Source organism: Chamaea fasciata, unplaced genomic scaffold (genome assembly GCF_029207755.1).
Source record: "Chamaea fasciata isolate MVZ Bird 193981 ecotype frontalis unplaced genomic scaffold, bChaFas1.0.hap1 SCAF_19, whole genome shotgun sequence".
In the NCBI taxonomy this organism is placed as follows: Eukaryota; Metazoa; Chordata; class Aves; order Passeriformes; family Sylviidae; genus Chamaea; species Chamaea fasciata.
The window spans coordinates 7,088,799-7,108,424 of record NW_027094104.1 but is presented as its reverse complement, the minus strand read 5'-3'; the positions used below and the strand labels follow the sequence as shown (position 1 = coordinate 7,108,424).

The 19,626-nt window shown below is 41.3% G+C and overlaps 1 protein-coding gene across 1 annotated transcript in view; it reads left to right on the top strand.

Annotated features, from left to right (window-relative positions):
• Positions 1 to 385: 385 nt before the first annotated feature.
• Positions 386 to 19,626, top strand: part of GRB2 (growth factor receptor bound protein 2) — a 44,103-nt gene continuing 24,862 nt past the window's right edge. The window contains exon 1 of the mRNA XM_066200873.1: positions 386 to 554. Coding sequence (XP_066056970.1) covers positions 477 to 554 — 78 coding nt within the window. The 5' untranslated portion in view covers positions 386 to 476. The remainder of the gene's footprint in view (positions 555 to 19,626) is intronic.

The window sequence follows — 19,626 nt, the reverse complement described above, 5'->3', positions numbered from 1 at the left end:
TACACGGCCGTAATTACCGGAGCGAGGAGCGGGAGAGATTCCCGGGAGAGGCGGGAGCGGGGCCGGCCGGGTTCCTCCGCGAGCCCCGGGGCCAGGGCCGGCGGCGGCTCCCGGCGGGGGCCGGTGGCGGTGCCGCCCCCGGGAGCGCCGGGGCCGTCATTGGCCGCGGGACGCGTCACTCGGGCGAGCCGGGCCCCGGCGAGCGGCGGCGGGAGGAAGCGGCGGCCGCGCTGCGCCGGGCGGAGGGAGCGGCGCTGGGCGCGGCCCCGGCCATCGATCCGTGCCACTTCCCCTAATGGCCCGTCTCTTCCTCCTCCTCCCCCTCCCCTAGGGCGGATCGTCCCCCGGCCTCGCTGTATGTGAGAGACGGGGCCGGCGCCTCGCACGGAGCCGGGAGCCGCCGCCGCGGGAGGAGCGGAGGCTTCGGGGAGCGCTTCCTGCCCACCGCCCGCACCGCCGGGCGCGGCAGCCCCAGCATGGAAGCCATCGCCAAGTACGACTTCAAAGCCACCGCGGATGACGAGCTGAGCTTCAAACGGGGGGATATCCTTAAGGTAAGTGGAGGGCTCGAGTCGGGAGTTCCCCCTTTACCCCCGGGCTCTTCAGTTTCTCCCTGAGTCTCTTCCTGTCTGTCTGACCAGAGCCTCTTTTGGGTCCCCAGAGAATGCCAGAAGAATCTCCTTTCAGTACGGAGCCTCGAGATCTTCTAAATCCCAGTCACACCTCTCTGGGAGCAGGAGAGGCTGTTTTGTTTCAGTATTAAGCATGCATCCCAAAGTCTCTCAATTCTCTCTCCTGAGATTGGAATGTTTGAAAACTTAGTCATAAACAGGGCAGCAAATAAGCAGAAGTAGAAGATAAAGGGGAATTCAGTGTAGAGATTATGAGAGGAAGCCCCATAAAGTAATCAAGATCAATTTGGTATTCCTTTTCTTTGCCTCCTGCCAAGGATTCTAATATCAAAGAACAGTGATTGGATTATTCCTCAGTAGATAATCTTTTAGCATCAGTCTGTCAAATATTGAAGCTGAGTTTTATCTTCAGTCCTGATGAACTGGAGTGATAAACTTGTGGCTGAATATATAATGGTTCTGTGCAGATGTAAGTGAACGTTGGAGTGCATTAGAGGAATTTTTGTCTATAGTTCTTTCAATATATCAAAGGCTTTTTAGGCTTCTTCTTTGCTATATTACAGGAATTTGAAAAAACAGTTGAGTTTCTACAGCTGTAATAAAACTGGACACACTGAACAAGCCCAAAATTTTATCTTGGAGAGGAGTGAAATACAAAAATCCTTAGTGATTTGGCCTCAGTGAAGTGGAGCTCAGAGCTTTCCTGCTTCCAAGTAATAAGAGCCATGCTGTAAAATGCTTTAATGGAATTCATTCATAGTCACTATTTCTCCATAAAGGTGTGCTTTACCTTCCTAGTGTGATATATGTGATGTTAAGGTATTTTTAAGCTGCTTTTTTTCTAAAATGCTTGGAGTAGAAGCAGTTTTGAGGTGCTTTTCCTGCAGATGTAAGGCTGTAACTGTGTGTGTGCTGACAAATCAAGTCCTGCAGACCTCAGTGGGATTACTCATCTGCTCAACATTTTTGCCAGGGAAGGGCTTGATTTTAACTACTACTTTAAAATAAGCTGGAAAAAATAACTTTTATGTGTAAACCTAATATGTGTCTTTTATAGCTGATATTTCAACTGTGACTTTGTTAAAAGTGTGAGGCAATAAAGAGATAAAGGTTGCTAAAGCATATAATGCTTTGAGATTTTTAACTTATAAAATGATTGCATCTGTGTATGTCCTACACATCCCTGCCCCATAATTGGCCTAAAAACTCCTGTTAGACCTGTACACCTCAGTGCCACAGTGTGTGTAAATTACCAGGATATTTCCTAGGGCTAGTTTTAAATATTTGAGACTGAACATTTTGGAAACCTTTTTGTGATAACCTTGCTTTTTTTTTAATGAGCTGTATTCTTCTATTTTGGGTTACAACTAGCTGCCCTCAACTTTTGTAGTGTATTTGGAGCATAGCTGAAATCAGCTTGTAGAAAATGCTGAACAGGAAGGGAAAATGTAGTATAATGTAATATAGGTTATTGTAAAGTGTATGCTCAGCTATTTTAATTTAGTTTGGGGTAGAAGTTTGCTTAAGTACATGGAAAAAATAGAATAAAATTTTCATTTGTTTAAAAATATGTTCTTCTCTAAGAAGTAAGGGAAAATACTTTTTTTTAGTGTTTTTAAAGTTAAGTCTATGTTAAAAGTCTTGCATCTGTGCACAGTGGCTGATAGTAAGATGTTCTTGAGTTCTGTCTGCTTGATGTCATCCCACAGATACAAATTTTGTCACACAAATACAAACATGTATGCTGTTACACTGCATTAATAATTATACTTTTCCTAGGATACAAAGAAGGATTTTCCTACTTTAGCCAAAATCTAGGCTGAACAAAGCATTTATGAACAGTTCTTCAATCTGTATTTCCTTTCTTTTCAGCTCATATTCATATGAAAATGCTCACACATTTTTTTGTGTTTACCTCATTGATGTATAAACTGAGCCACAGAAAGGGTAAATTGCTCAAGATTATCACTAAATTCAGTGGAAGCATCGGGAGTTTCAGGAATCCTTCAGCACATAGTTGAGCTGAGTTCTGTGCAGTGTGGTGAGATTCACTGTGTAAAACTGGCAAATTTCAGACAAATAAATCCAAACGAGTTAGAACTGTTCCAGTTTACCCAAACAGATAAACTTCTGTGGCATTTTGTTGCTTTGAAAAAAATCTGTTTCACTTCAAATGTGTTTGAGGTTGTGGAAATGAATTTCCACCTGAAATGTTGGATCTGTTTGTTAGAGCTCTGCTCATGACTGAGAAGTCTCAGGGTATCCCAGTCATGTGCCCTGTGTGATGTCTCTCATTAACCAGGTCAGTCCTCCTGTCCTCAAAGGAGTTGGGAAGAGGAATAAACTTGTAACATGTTGAATGCACCTGCACTCTTCAGGGTCCCTTGCTGAGGGCCGCGTGTCACTTCATGTGTAGTGAAGCCTTTTAACTGTGAGACACCTGTGGTGGTGTACCTCAGAGAACCACAGCAGCCTGATGGCCATTGGAGGATGGCAGAGGATGGATTTATAGCAAAATGTGTCACACAAGGCAAGAACAAAATCTCTGACAGTTTAATTCCCAGCCCTTGGAAGTCCATGTTTCTCCCTGTGTGGAAGGAAGGCAGAGATGCCCAGTCTGGCTGCTCTGACCTCAGCAGATAACTTGCCTATGATGTCATGTGCCATTACTGCTGCCTACCCACAGATTCAGGACCTGATTGAATAGCACTTGAACTGGAGCCATTAAGCTGGTTGTTAGTAATCTTGTGGCTGGTTTCCAAAAGTGAGTGAAGATAGTTGACCTTTGGCTTGCAATTGTAAAACAGCTGAGTGAAGAGGAAAAGTGCTTGGCCTTTTTTTTTTTTTTTTTTTTTTTTTTTTTTTGTGGGCACTGTGTGGTAGAAGCTGCTTCTATGGTTTCTGTAACCCTGGCAGTAGAGTGGGTCCCCGACCCTTCTGTCCAGTGGTTCTGCAGCAGTGTGTGGTACTGCCTCTCAGGAGATGTTCACTGGCAGCTTTCTCTAAACTTCACATACTCTAAATACTACTTGCTGAGCCTTTTCCAAAGAAAGGCAAGACTACTGCTTCCTTCTGTGTCTTCTGACAGTACTGCTGCTCTTCAGCTTCGTGCTTTTCCTGTTGCTTCACAGGAACTTGTTGGTGACTGTAGTCCTACTGGGAGGGGTGAAGGTGTCCTGTTACTTAAAAAAGTAAAATAAGGAAGCTGAGGGACTCCTACTTGAAATCTTGAATTATGGTTTCTGCACTTTGAACAGTTGACAGTTGTCCTGATGCCTTTACAGTCTTCACCCTTTTTATTTGGCTGTATATATTGAAGTTGGGAGGAGTTAAATTCAGTCTCTGTATTTGTTATTCAGGTTCTATGTTCCCCAGAACTATCAGTCTTCATGCTAAGTGGCAAATACCCAGATCTAAAGTGTACTAATACTTGCTGATGGTTTGGCAGGAACCAGGGGGAGAAAAGAGAAGAAAAAAATCACCATTCTTTGTCATTCTCATTGTAATTTCTTTTCTCTACTTCTCCTAAATATAATCAGAAGTGTAAAGTTAATGCCATGGTGCTCTGAGAACTGTTTCTGTATGGTTAATGCAGGAGCACTAAACATACAAGTTAACATCTTAAATCTTAGAAGCGTTTTGTTTTTAAACTATAAACTGCTGCTCCATTTCCTCTTTCTCCTGTCACCGGGTTGGGGCATAGTTGGACAGTGCTCTTCTGAACAAGTGAACAAGTTCCTGTTCCCAGTAGATGTCAGCATAATTAATTCAGGGGTGCTTAGAGATTGTTTTTATGACTCAAATTGTTCAGGTCTTTTAAGTAGAAGGCCATCATCTTGAATTTTGTGGTTTTCACTTTTGTGTGACACACAAACCAGCTTCCTTATGTGCTAAAAGAAGGATTTCCTTGATAGGATTTTGATCACTTCCCAAATTTGTTCAGCAAAGTCAAGATTATTTTTCCCATTCTGATCATGCACTTGACAGTTGCTGCAGGTTCTGTCCATGAGTGTTTGTCACCACACTTATTTTTTTGTCAGCCCTTAAGATTGGATTAGGATTGAGTGTTTGCTAACAGTTGATGCTGAGGTGGCATTTTCAGTTCCTGCATGGAAACCATTTTTCTGTGTCAGGATAGAGTGGAACAGTTTCAAACAGAGGCAGGAAGATGATAAATGAGGGGAGCACTGTCTCCCTTCTGATCTTTCCCCTCCGTCATCTGTGACCTCACCTGCATTGGCTGTTAAGTTGTCGTGTCTGTCCCAGAGAACAGAAATTCAGGGCTTGCTGAAGAGATGTGCCAGTGTTTTTCCTGGTTTGAGTAAAACTGTCTCCACATTCATCCTTCCTCTCCCTTCTTTACACACTCCTCCATCATTTCCCGTTTGCTGTAATGTAGTGGACTCAGTGTGGTCTTGATGATTTTAATGCGTGAGAAACAACTTTCTGAATTAATGATTCTGTGAAATTGCAACCACTATGTGCTTTATAGTGAAATAGGTCAAATATTAAAACAGGTTGCCCAGAAAAGTTGTGGAATTCCCATCCTTGGAGATACTCAGACAAGTCCCTGAACACTCTAATCTAATTAGACTTGCTTTGAGCAGGAGGGTGGGTTGGGTGACTTCCAGAGGCCCTTCCAAGCTCCATTATTCTGTGACTTAGCTGTGAGTGGCAACTCTGCTGTGTGCGGTGGTCGATTTGTAGAGGTGTGCTTAGGTCATGTTCCCTGGCTGGTGGTCTTGAATTAAGATGATAATTGCCATCAAGATGTGATCAAGATTGCAGTCTAAGATGGCAAAACTGTGAGAACACTACAGAGACATAAAACCAGGTACAATTATCTGAAACGTAGTTGATTTGTCAGCCTGGCAGTTGGAGATCTGTGTCACAAGGAGATGCTGCTATAAGGGACTGCATTCTTCTGGCCCGGTTTGAGTGCAAACTTCTCAAATATTGTTCCTCTTTACGTAGGAAAGTAATCTGAAGGTGGGTTATGTTGCATCAGACAACTTCTGCAGGCATCAGGGTGAAGTGTGTGGGAACGAAATACCTGATCTTAACAAAATATGTGTTCTGTATTTGTAGAAAAGCTTGGACCTGCTTAGACCAAGATTGTGTTGCTGAAGGTGTTTCTGTGCAGGAGACATAGATATGGAGTATTTCAGTCTGAAGATGTAAAGTGGTCTTTGCAAGCAAGGAGTAAACACATTCCACCTTAAAAATGGCATCTTTGTTTTTACTTAGAAGGTTTTGGTGATGATGATTATTTAAACTTGTCCCTGAAAGCAGAAGAAGATGAGCTCTGTGAGGTACCTGAAGGCTGCAGGAGTTCTGAGTGTTGAACAAACACTGACTGTAGCTAGTGGTCATCTCAGCTGATTTTGTGACACTGCCTTAGCATATGTTGCATTCTGTGATAACTGGGGAGGTGGTGCTAATTTAAAGCTCAGCTGCCTTTGGCAGTTTAATGGAGGAGCTGTTGCAGCCTCTCTGCAAGGTCCAGCTTGTGATATGCCAGGCGTGACATTAGCACAGGCACAGCAGCAAATCACATTTTAGCCTGATAAATTATTTATCTGCTTTGTTCAACCTGCTTGTCAAACTGCAACCAACGTGATGCACTTTTGTTTTTATTTACTGGCAACACAAAAATGTTGCCTCCCATCTTCAGTCAGGTGACATTTCTGTTGCGTTAGCTTTGTGATTAGGGATTGTCTGAGAATTTCAGATCGATAGCATCTGTTGTTCTTGGACATCCTGGGTGTTAATGAACTAACTTTGATTTAATTTATTGTTTTAAATTAAAATGGTAAAAGCTTGATCACAGCTTGAGGGAAGAAAAAAAGGATTATGATTTTTAGTGGCATGTATTAAGGATTGGGAGTGTATTCATAGATTCCCCGTTTGTGTGCAGAGCCCTGTTAATTGCTAATGGAGGGATCCTGTTTGTAGTGATATTCAAGAGTTCTGATTTCTCTCTACAATTAATAAGGGTCCAACTAAGCAAGGGAAGGGAAGAAATCCAGTTTTTCTGTGTAGAGCTCAGCCTAACAAGGAGTGAACTATATGACCCCTTGATAAAATCCCTTGTGCTTTAAAATTGCCAGGGGCTATGTGCTGTAAATCAAATACTAAAGCCTGAACTTCGGGAAAAAAAAAATGCTGGGCTAAACGAATCCTATTTTATGAAAATGTAAGAAAATTAGGCATTAGTGCCCTAACAACACTGGAGCAAATAAATCTTATAATCTCAAATTGAGCAAAAAGGGACTTTATTTACCAAATTTGATTAATTTTACAGTAGAAGTCTAAACTAGAAGAACTACTAAAGATAATGTTTGGACATTTCCACGATTGCTGTGAGACTGAAGTGTTGTATTATAAGCTCTTATACTGAAGATGGCAGATTTCCATACTTGCTCTTTATCCCTGAATTACAACCTTTGCTAAATTTTTAATAATTCTATTTATATGCATTTTAAAAGGCTTGTAGAAGCAAAGGTAATTTTAGAACCATAACAACAATTTTAAAAATCCAACCAACACACCTACACACACGTCCCCCAGCTCCCCCAGAAAAGCATATTTAAAGCCATTCACATCAACAAAGGATTCAACAGCAGACAGGACCTAGTGGAGATGAGATTTGAGTTTTTCATATGTCTCTCGTGGCATCACCTTTCTCCTGGTATGTGATGTTGAATTGCAGGATGTCCTTTCCAGGTGTAACAGCAGAGGATTGTTGCAGCAGTGGGTCCTGAGGTGTCTGTCAGGTCCTGTGTGGTCAAGAGAAAGGACTGGATCTTCTTTAGCTACAGCCAAGCTGACCTGGAGATGGCTGGAGTGATGATAACCCTACTGTGGGGTTCCATGTGAATGACAGAACTCACACAGGAGTCTCGATGAATCCTTTGCTGTGTTAGTTAATGTCTGAGCAGCTACTCTTAATTAACACAGGGCAGCAGAGGATCAGCCTATTTCTCGTCTTCTTCCCCCTGCCCTCACTTTTTTCGGTGCTAGTGGCATGGGTCCTAGCCAGGGAGATGAAGCTGTGACTTGGGAATAGAATATTTACATAGGAAAGTGACCAAGGGAATGCATTTGTTCTTTCTCTGGTGCCCAGTCTTACAGCCTTAGAGCATTTGTGTAGTTATCTGTTTCACTGGGGCACTAGTGAAAAAAGGCAATAGGTCCAAGGGTTTTATGTTTTACTTGCTTCATTTAGCATTTTGCTAGGAAAGCTGCCTTTGATCTCTATCATTTCCAGTTTTCTCTGAAAATTGTGTTAGATTTAAAATGCAAATGAGTGGGTGACTTGTGTGTGTTCTGCATTTCAAGGCAGATCAGGAGACTGATACTGCAGCAGTTTGATACGAGTTCTTATCTGCAGCTTTATCCCCCAGCTGTTCTTGCTCTTTCATTTCCTTTACTGGTCCTGCAGTGGCAGTTCACTTACCTCCCCGGCTGGGCAAGCACCAGTGACTGGAATAATTAATACATACACACTTGGAAATAAGTGTGGGGTTTGGTTGCTTTGGCCCTTGAGAGGGAAAATAGGATAGGAGAATGCTTTCTATGACTTTGGCAGTGGGTTGGATTTGTTTTCATTTTCTGCATTGGGAAATGCTGGATAAAGTTGTTCCTTTCCCTCAAATAGCCAAATCTTTTTAGACAGACCAGCAGCATTGTCCATTTCAATCTGTCAAGCCTCGGGCTTGTCCTTGTTTGTCACTTGAAGGCTCCTGCCCTGTTGCTGAGTATTTAAAGCGCTGTGTGAGTGGCACATGCCTTCAGCTTTGAAGACATCTTGTAACACCTCCTAGGAGTAGGTGTTCAAATGGAACAGAAAACGTTGTGAAGCAGAATGTCTGTGGTGGAGCCTGAACTTGTTCCCATGGCTTGTATGCATGACTGGTGCCACCATCTGACAACTCAAGTGAGAATTGGTTTAATAAACTTAAGAATGTGTTTTTTTTCATGATGACATGTGCTAAACACACGGGGTTGTACAGCTGAGCTCTAATGGAGCAAAAAGTGAACTGACAGTCTCCAAAACTGCTCATGAAAATTATTTTTAGGGTATTTATTATATTCCTGAATCCCAGATGCTACTCTACAATACTTCCTGATTAGTTACTAGATGCATCTTAAATTTGCATTTTAAATGGTTGTGTTCATAATTTTCCTCAGCCTGTACATCTCTCTTTAAGAAAAGAATGGTGTTTTTCTATAGATACTGACTAAAAGCCGGTTTAAAAAATGTTTTAAATGTCTCGAAGAGCTTAAAAGGCTTTTTATCCCCTTCAGGAATGACTGCTCTCTTGAATTTCTCTACGTGATCTTGGATTCTTTTGTCTCCAACTGTTTGAGGTTGTGAAAAGCAAATAGTCCTGGTACTGGGGACTCATGAGATCAGTTGGGTTTTGACCCTGTGGTGGCAGATCAGAACAGTGACTGGAATAAGGCAAAACCTAGGAACAGCTATTTCTGTCTAGGAAGTAGATTGTCAGCCTCTGCAGAGTAATTAATTTAGAATGTTGATGTTCAGATGTTACTGCCCTTTATAAATAAAATATAAGAAGAGAATACTCAACAGAGTGGTATTATTCTGTTTGTACCTGCTGGATTTGCTGGTTTGCATGAGTTCGTGTCAGTGTGCACGCCGTGCTGGGAGCTGCCTGTTGGCTCCACTGCAGCTGGACCTCATACAGAGACAGCAGAAAGCTTTTTTTTTTCCTTTTTCTTTTTTTCTTTTTTTTTTTTTTTATTTCAGCTGAACTGTAATTATACTGTTAGTCTCTAAACCCTCTTATTTAAATAATTTGTCTCTGGAATTCATGCTTTCTCCATGGAGCCAACCTACTTCTTGCTCTAACTTGTACTAAAACTCTACAGGTTTACGGGGTAGTGGGGGGGGGGGGGGGGGGAAGTGCTGCTGTTATGCAAAATTGTTTCCCTTGGGAGGAAAGGGGGGAATTCTTCATGAGTTATGTATGAGCCAGCAGGTTCCACTAATCACAGCAGCTCTGCTAGTGCTGAAGACTTGTAGTATGAGCTAGTCAGCCCTCTAGTCTGTGAGAAATTTGCACAAATTTTTAAATTCTTGCAGCTCTTGCTGAGCTTGAGTGGGTTTTGCCATTGTAAGTCCTGATGTACAGTCAGATTTTGAGTATCCTTTTGTTACCTACAGTTCTTTAGCATAAATATGAAAATGCTTTAACCATTTAATGTGGTTTTTACGTACATACTGCTGTTAACAGCTGCAGTTAATAGATTAACTGCTGTTAATAGATTATGGTCTGCTTGGAAAGAGCTATGCTTAGATTCCTGGTCTAAGTGGATTTATTTTAGAATAAGTAGGATTTTAAGCTGCAGAAGTACCTTTTGTGAGTACCTCTGGAAAATCTGCTGCTTTTGCTCCAGAGGTATTTCCCTGAGCTCCTGTGCAGTTCAGGTCTTGTGCTCTAATCTTTACTACTTCTTGGGGCACAACTAATCAAGGAAATTCTTGGTAGGGGAGAAGGAAACAAGGGTTCAAAGTGCAAAACTTGCAGAAGAAGGGAAGAACCAAATGTAAGGAGAAAGATGAGAAAGTGGCAGCCAAGGACAGTGAACACTTTTAAAGATGAAATTTGGTATTTAAAATGTTCTTTTTCCCAGCCTTGCCTTTGAACAATGCTTGAATTTTGGTGACATGAACATCAGCTTGACAAATTTGCCTTGCCCAGGTTATGTTAGGGGAACCTGTTGTGCATGTATTTCACTAAAATTCTGTTTCTGTAATGTTCTACATGTCCTTAAAGACTACTTGGACAAGCTGTATCCTTAATCCTGGAAGTGCTCAAGCATGAGCTGGCAGTTCAGCTCCCTGCTGGTCACTGAAATGGAGGAAGCAGAAGTTGCTTCTGCTTCCTCCTTGCCTTCACTTCTGTCCCTATTTCTTAAAATAAGTTTTGCACCAATGCCTCTGCCCTACCTCTCCTGAAACTATAGTTTGTCAAAAACTGTGTGGATTTGTCTGTTTTGACTGTTTGTGCCAGGGTGTTCAAACTTTCTTCAAGCATCAAGCTGTCTTGACACTTCCTTAGACTTTACTAAGAAGAGATACATTCCTCATTTTTCTTCCTTGAAAATTGCCTGTAAGGTTGTCACATCTCTGCCAGGATGGGCAGCTGAAGACTCTTGTGACTCTCCCTAAAATCATTGAATTGCCTAGGTTGGAAAAGGCCCCTAAAATCATTACATCCAACCTTCCTACCTAGAAAAATTCAACAACTGAATTGTTGAAACCAACAACTTTCTCTGCAGGGTCACACAAAGTAAAGATAACCAAAGTGATTATAGTTGACCCACATTTCCTGATTTCCACCCTTCCCATTACAGCTTGTTGTGTCTGGAAATCTCTCTAGCTGTTACCTTTGCTCTCTTTAGGTAATCTGAAAAGGAAGGGCTTAAGTAAAAAGGCTTCCAGCACTTCTCTAAACTTTGTTGAGTTTTCTTTCCTTTGAAAAGTTTGTGTTTCAGTCCACCTGTCTCTGTTTGGATTACAAACACCTGCATGATGTCGCAGTAAGATTAGAGGCACTGTTGATTCTGTTTGCATGATGAGTAATAAATTCCCCCTAAAGCTTGTTTGTTGAGAAGAAAACATTATTTTTAACTTTTCAAAAAGGCTGGAGTTATTAAACACGGGGCAATATGCTGATAAAAGAGCTGCTCTACAGGCTGGTCAGCTACTGAAAACGATCTGTGGGGGACTCAGGTGTGCTGCAGGTTGAAATTCTGTGGAAGTGGCTGAACTACCCTCCAAGGGGTAGTTTGGGGCTCCCTAGTTTAAAGTCCTCACAAAGAAAATACTGTCAGGCAGTCTTCTAAATTTGCTTTGACTCCAACTGGATTTAGCTGTTCTCGGTCAGAATTGCAGTTGAAACTGAGAAGTCTGGCCATAGCTAATCAAAGTCTTCTAAAAGCACCTGTTTTCCCTCACTCGTGGTTCCCAAAACTCCCAGTTTGCTAACTGAGAGGGAGAGGCCATCGTCCACATGGGTGAAAACTAACTCTCCTGTCCTAATGGCAACCATCAGGTAACACTCCTGGGGTGTGCTTGGCTTGCCGAGGGTTTTCAGCCCCCACAGACAGATTTGAGCTGACTTTTCACATGGCTCTTGTACTGTGCTGCCAGCTACCTGTATTAGTCAGCTTTCTCCCACTCACTGCTGGTTCCCACAGATAATACTCAGTTTATTGTACCTTTTTAATGGATTATGTATTATGCTTTAAACTTTCTTCGATGGAAGTAAATTCTACTCCTCACAGCGTTCTGGGAGCAGTTTCCATCTGAAGGGAATTACGCAATTTTCACAATTAAAAGAAATAGAAAACTTCTTAGACATACATTTTTCCTCTGTACTCTGAATATTTGCCATTCCAGACCGGGCTAGATGGACCCCTCCAGCGCTGTGTTGGTCAGATGTTTAGCCCTGGACATCATCTTCCTCTTTATGTAAGGTGTTGGCTTCCTTCAGTCAGGCTGGAGTGACTCATTCAGCTGCAGGCTGTGTCTGGGTATTGGTGGCCACACCTTCCATGCATCTTTCTAAACCCATTTCCAATCCATCTGTACATTACAGCATGAAAGCCTCAGAATGAAAACGTGTACTGTGTGGAATAAAGTCACTTGCTTCGTTTGAAACATGCTACCTAGGAGTTTCACTGATTTTTCTCTATTCTTCTCTCCCCATCCCCTTGTGAGAGACAATAGGAAAACATCTCCCCTGTATTTCTCACAGGGAGAATTGATATGCAAATGTCTTCTTGTCTTTGTTGCTTTTTTTCCTGAGAAGGAAATAGGGAGAGTCTGATCTCTTGTAGTCCAAAACCCATTCCATACTTTGTTTTGTCTTGGGTTTTTTTTACAACTCTTTTAGTTCATTTTAACCCATCTCAAAAAATGCTAAATGTAAGTACTCAGGGTACGGAGGGGCTGACACAAATTTAGTGTCAAAATATTTGTTTTATTTGGTTCTTAACAGAAACAGGCAATGTTTCTAATTTATTTTCAGATTGCTCCCCCCAAAAATTGTGTTATAATTGCTGAGGAGTAATACTTTAAAACCCTTAGGTTCATACATTTACAGTTCTTTTGGGGTATTTGGTTGTGGTTTTCCTCCCACGTGTTATTTTGCATATTATATTTAATCTGGCATTTATCACTTGGCCTTTTAGTATTAAAAGTTATCAGTGTAACCTATGAATTTTAGGGTTTGAGTACATTTCATTACTCTCTTGATGAACTTCTCCACTTCACCCCTTGGATGGCTCCTGAAGCTGTGGCCAGTCCTGAGATGTGTGGCCCAGCCACCCTCTGCTGCAGACCTGACCCTTCGGTTTCCTTTTTAACCACCAAGGGTGGGGTTCTTGTCTTGTTAATGAGCACATTTGTGGGGACAAGTAGCCAAAAGTTGAGTTGTTGAGTTTATAAATGAAGCAGCTCAAATAAACCCTAGAGAAGCCTTGTGACTATTTCCAGTTTATCACAATGAGTGATTCATCTGCCCTCTATATGGAGTTATATTTTTGTTCTCTGCTGCCACTGATTAAGTGGAGAGGTCTGAGGTGAAGATTGCTTTTTGCTTTTATAGCTTTGCCAGAAGAGCCCAGCCTCCAAACAGCTGCCTGAGTCAACTTAATTGGATATTCTCTGTACTTCCAGGGAGGTTTTATGGCTGTGGACTGGCAATATTGCTGCAAAGCAGCTGGGACCAACCAGCATCTGTCATCTCATCATATGTATTTTAGAATCTTTAGATAAGGCCTGGTCCTGGTTGGTGAGTACATCCCTAAGTTGGCTCCCACATACTGAGGTCCACCCAGAGTTCCACTGTTGGGAATCTTTTTGGATGCATCCACACTGATGTATGGTCTGAAAATCCCATTTTGTTCTGTAGGAATGATTGACCCCTTGTCAGGGCCCTGGGGGGAGTTTTTTGTGGCCAAGGCATTGATCTCCTGATTGGAATCTCCCAGTAAGGGAGAGTTTTAATGCCTTGGCTTTTATTGCCACTTACAGTGGAGATACTGTGCTGCTATAATGTACTTGGAAGCTGAAAATTAGTCTATAGTCAAATCATACACCCTCGGGTGTCAGTGACCTGCATTGTGATATCCCTTCCAGGTTATTGCAAAGGAGCCAGAACGAGTTCTGTTCTTTTTCTAATTTGTTCTTGACCTGGAACAATTCTTCTAATTTGAGACACTAATTAGGAGATGGGTTTAGTTATCTCTGATCTTTTCCATAAAGAATTTTGTGCCTCAGCTGTCTTGACTTTAAGATTTTGGAGCAAGTTACTGCTTTTGGCATTTCATATCTGTGTTTCTGCATTATTCATATGAGGAGACTCTTGGATTTTTTCATTTTTGCCCACAAGCCAAGAGAGCAGCAATAGACTTTTATTGTAGATATAGCTGGTGTTTCTAATAGTATGTTATATTTAAAAAATAGGCAGCATTTATCACTTCCATGTTTTCCGTTCCTCTGAGATAATGTAAGTAGTGTCTCTCTTTAAATTTAAAAAAATTATTCCTGTTTTAGGATGCTGGTTTGCTTCCTGACCCTGAGTAACTCTGGACAACTGTTTCTTAGCCCAGTCCATGGGATAGTGACCTACAAGAGACTAGTTAGTGTAGCCTCAGTCTGTTAGTGATACAAAGTTCTACCCTAACTTACTGTGAGTAAATGGCGTTTAAATGCTTTATTTTCCTTTTATGGAGAGAACTGGACATGAACAAATGCTATTTTATTAGTTCTGAAGTGAAAGAGGAACTTCATTACACAAGGGGATTTTTTTAAGCATCAATTTGATGTGCAGATGTTGCCCCATCTCTTTTTTTTTCTTTTTTATTCTTCTCATTTTCCCCTCTCTCTTCCCTTCCAATGTGTAATTCAGCAGTTTACTTTGAGTAAGCCCCCACAGCTGTGATTTTGGACTTTTTCTGAGGTAGAATGAATTTTGCTTTGGAGTTCTTGGGCCTTGTACTTTACCAGTTGAAGTCAGAGTAGGAACAGTGTTTTGGCACGAGTGGATGTCACAGACCATCAACAGCTATGGCAGCACATGTGCTCCTTGCTGTTCATCTTTCCTCTTCCTTTCCTAAAGAGGAGATTACTGGTGTCTTTCCACTTTTTGCCATTCACAGTGACTTCTGGTGCTTCTTTTTGGGCTTAGACAAAGGCCGTGTAGTTCTGATAGCTTTTGTTGTTTTAAAGGAATGATCCTTATCCTTTACCATCTGATTCCATGTCTGTGGTTCAGATGGCCTTCTCTCCAGCTCCTCTCTCCATCAGCAGTTATCAAAGCATGTTCTTTTTTCAGTCTCCTAAGGAGTCTGTGTTTTTACAGGCCCCAGTTGGAGGGTGTTTTTCTTTTCTCTTTGGAAAAAAGGCTAAGCTTTCCTATTTGCCCAGAAATTGTTGAGCTTTTTATGGTTAAATCGAGGCAACTGTGACTCCAGAATTTGTTATTCCAGACTTATGAGTACAGAATTGTGGGTGTTTCATTCTGTATCCGGTTGGTTCTTCACTAATTGAACCTTTGTTGAATGATGAGTTTGGAGAAGAAAGAAAAATGGATAAATGTTGGAATGAATCATAACTTTTTGACTCAAGCCTGTTGTGACCCCAAAATAGGCTAAACTTAAATGTCATTAAAAGATTTCTGGGATATAATAGTTCATTATCCTGTAGCAGCCTGAAAACAATCACACATTTCTTCTGAAAGTTATCATGGATTGTAGATCAGCATGAGATGTTGGTGCACCAACCCTGCTCTGTTTTTAGAGAGTTTGGTGTGTTTGCCCTATTGAGGTTTGCATATGCTGAAGGCACGAGTCACTGGGCAAGCACTGAGGAAGCTTTGTGCTGGAGAGGCTGGAATATTGGCACTTGTGTAAAAGATGGGCTTGATGGTGGATAAGTGGACTGCCTAAGTCTTCCTCATCGAATTTCTTAAGATACAATGTTAAGAGTATTGACACACAAGTTGTATGCCTCATGATCAAAGACCTATAGAAACCTGGAAAAGAAGGATTTAAAACTGAAACCAGTTGTTTGGGAAACTGTGGATTTGGAAAGATCACTGAGCATAACCAGTTGGTGCAGTTTGGTTCTATTGGCTTTGAAAGCTGTTAGAATAATTGCTCAGAACAACCTGTGAAGCAAAGTTGTGATTATATATATTTTCAGAAAGGTTATTTACTGCAAAATCCACTGAAATCCATTTTTCCTGTATGGTTTTTTAATATATATTTTATTTAATGTGTTCGCCTTGGTGACTGTTTTTCTTTTTGACATTAGGGTTTGCTTCTTGCAGGCGCAGCAATCTGAATTCAGTATTCATCATGGCTTTGATGAACAAAGATCTTTCAGTGCGTTTTTTATTTGAAATCTTTTTCTCTTAGTAGAACCTGGCGAGGTGGAAATGTCCAGAGTTGGGTCTCTTAACCTCCAGAGCTGGCTGGAACAGCATGTGAGAATGGACTGTTTGAACTGTGTTTGAGCTTCAGGTTATTAGTGCAACACTAGCATAATCCCGGTTGGGTTGTTGTTGTTTTTAAACCAACCTGGTTGGGGTTTTTGTTGGGTGTCTTTTGAAATGTGACTGACCTGCACCCATCCATTGAAACATGGGTGCAAGGAACCAGCAGTGTGCCCTCTCGAGCCTTTTAAAAGCAAGTTCCCCGAAAATCTTTCTGCATTAAATGGCCTCTTTATTATCCTTTCTTTCTCCCCCATTCAGTGTTACATGAGCAGGGAAATCACTGGTGTTCATATAATGTTGTACAGTAAAGCTTCATCTCTTTTCTCCTCGTTTGGTTCTGTTTGGTGAGGTTTGAGACATCCTGTGAAGTGTTTGTGAATTCAGTGTTCTAGAGCCAGTGGTGCAAAGTGCCCCCAGTGTGGTCTGATCTGTCACACCCGGGTTTGAGGCTCTTGGGGTGCTTTGCATTATGCAAATGGGACAGGAACAAGTCAGATGATGTTCAACATTGGGATCAGAAACCATTTGCAAGTGTCTTCCTCTTGTGTGTGTGTGTGTGTCCCAGCAGCAGCAAGGAAGTGGGAACAGCTTTGCAGTTACAGGAAAACGAGGAAAGTTCCCTTTTCTATTAAATAGTCTCACTCTGAAGATCAGCCAGACTAAATATCTGTCCCTTTCCTCTTCAAGATGTTGCAAGACATAAGTCAGTAAAAACATTAAATAAACTTAATCAAAAACACACTGATTAAAACCATCCCTCTGCAGGTGACAAATCTCTGATAAGTATCATTGCAGTTCCTCAGTGGTAAATTAGTGGTTTAAAGGCCTTAAACAGTGTTTTTTATATTGTAGAAAACTCAGCTCTTATGTCATACTGAACCAGAATGTTGTTGGCTCTATGCACTGAAAATGCCTTGATTTGTACAGGGAATGATAAGCTTCATTAATTTCTCTTTATTTTAGTCAATGCTGCTTTATAAGTGAATTTCGATCTAGTTATGAAAGTGTCATGTATTAAGCAAGGGTTTGATTACATGCAGTTGGATTAAGATTCTGTTAGCAAAAATTCCTTTCTGCCAGGAGGGTAAAATTACACTATTGGCGCTGCTGTTCTTTTTGTGGGGACAGGATTGTTGGTGCAGCCCTGCAGAGCTGACAGGATCGGGTCTCCTCTTCTGGCTTTCCCCAGGGAGGCAGCCCAAAATGAAATGGGTGACAAGTGCTTTTGGCAGATCTGCAAGTCTTCCCCACAAATGAGAGTTAAGTTTAACATTTTAAATGGATAGATAAGAGGTGGGGCAGCAAGTTCTGCATGTGTACAAACAGGGCTGAGGCAGTGAAGAGCTTTGTGCGGAGACTGACCAAATTCCTCATTGTGGCTGTGTCTATATAATGCAATACAAAATCACGAGGGCTGTGAGAGTGTGAACAGGCTTTTTGTGGGCTGAATTAAGGCATGTTGTAAAATCACTGGCCAAGGGCAGATGCATGGGAGCTGTGCTCTGAGACTTATGGAGTAATTAGTCTGAACGGACAGATGAACCTGCTCAGTAAGAGATTGGATCTTGTGGCATTTCTTTTTTTTTTTTTCCCCTTCTCAAGTCTTTGCAGAACTGTCTTAAAGTGCTGCTAAGTCATCACATCAAACCTCAAAGGTGTTGTGTTGCAGGATCTGATTTAGAGAGACTGAGGCTTTTACTCTCCTGCAGGATAGGGTTTGGTTTTTGAAGGGAAAAAGTTAGGAGCTGTTACCTGTTTGAAAAACAATTTTCCATTTATCTTACAGCCACCAGTCTGTTTTTAATTCCTGGGATGGTTTCTTGCTTACCTCTGTTTTCCCTTAACAGTGTTACTTAATCCTAAGGCGTCATCCTGAGCCTATTCAGTGCTGAAATCCAGCATGCTTTTTAGTTTTTATTTCTAATTTTTTCTCCTTTCCCTATTGTTGATTCTTGCTTCTAGCTTCCACTGAGGTAGGAGGACAGTAGCCACCATAACCACTCTCTTGTATATTTGAGGTTATTTCATACCTCCCGTCTCCCCCCTGCCAATATTCATATCCTGCAGAAAGAAGAGTGAAGGGATGGTTCCATGCTGCATCTCTTTAATATTTTGTCTTAAAGCAAGGTTAAAACTGTCCCTTCCTGTGGCTGCTTTCTGTCAGACTGGTCACAGATGCAAATTGCTGCTTTGTGTTCATCCGCCACATAGGAAAAATCAATGAGCAGCCGCTGGTCATGTGCAGTTTTAAGATCTTTGTTTTTCAAATGGTTTGCTCTTTACTTGCTGCATTTCCAGTTAAAGCATCTGGGAATGGTACTGGCTCCAGTCTCAGAAAATTAATCTTTAATATTCTGCGATATATTAAAATTACACTGATGTATTACTTACTGTTTATGTAGTATGGATTTAGAGATACCTGATTTTCCCTTCCAGTATGTTATGTTAGAATTGGTTAAATAGGTACAAATCTAGCAAAATATTGACTTACAGCTATGGTGAACCTTGCAAAGCTGCCGATTCTAGGAAATTGGCCTCCTGTTATCTCTGATTTTATGCTTTTTCCATCTGTCTCAAAATGAAGAGATTAGGGCTGATCCTAGCTATGTGTGTGAGGCAGATTATGATAATCTTATTATTCTGATCTCATTACACTTAATCTCTAGATTTGAAAATGTCCTGGCTTTAACCCTTTCTTCAACAGCTACAAAAAAAGTAGTGAAAAAAGGTGGTTGAGGTGTTTTCTACAAACTTCAGAGTAAATGTTTATTTTATCCTGAAGTAGCAAAGCACTCAAAGACTTTGCTACTTGGAGTCATACACTTCAGTGGTGGTGGTTTGTTGTTTGGAAGGTTTTTTTGGTTGAGTTTTTTGGGGGAGGGGTTTTTGTCTTAGCAGACGGTCTAAAATGATGGATAAATCAACTCTCTTGAGTTAGAAAGGATGCAGTTCACATGTGACAACAAATTAGTAGTGGATATTGCAGTTCAGAAGATTGGGAAATTCTTACTTCCCAATAGGTCAGAATTATTTTATTTACTAGCTTTTCTGAAACGAAATGGGATTTTCCGGAGCTTTGTCTCAGTGTTTGACACACAAAAATATAAAACTTCACGGAGTGTCTCCTCATATTCTTACAAGAACACAGAAGTTAATGCAAAATAATGGAGAATATGTAGCTGGGTAAGTTAAAATGCAGAAGGGACAACTCAAATGGAGCACAAAATTCCCTGGATTTTCCCTATCTACAGGTTCACTCTGGTTACTGGCAAGTCATTTCAGTTTTAACTGAGTGTAAAGGGTTAACTTCGTCGTTTGTGACAGATGAGATTTCTGCACTGGGGTGTTTTACTGAGCAAACATTGTCAGGTGGGCTTTGAAGATTACCAGAGCTCTGTCGGAAACTTAGGGAGGAAGATCTGTCCTCTCTACACAGTTTTGGGCATCAGTTGTGA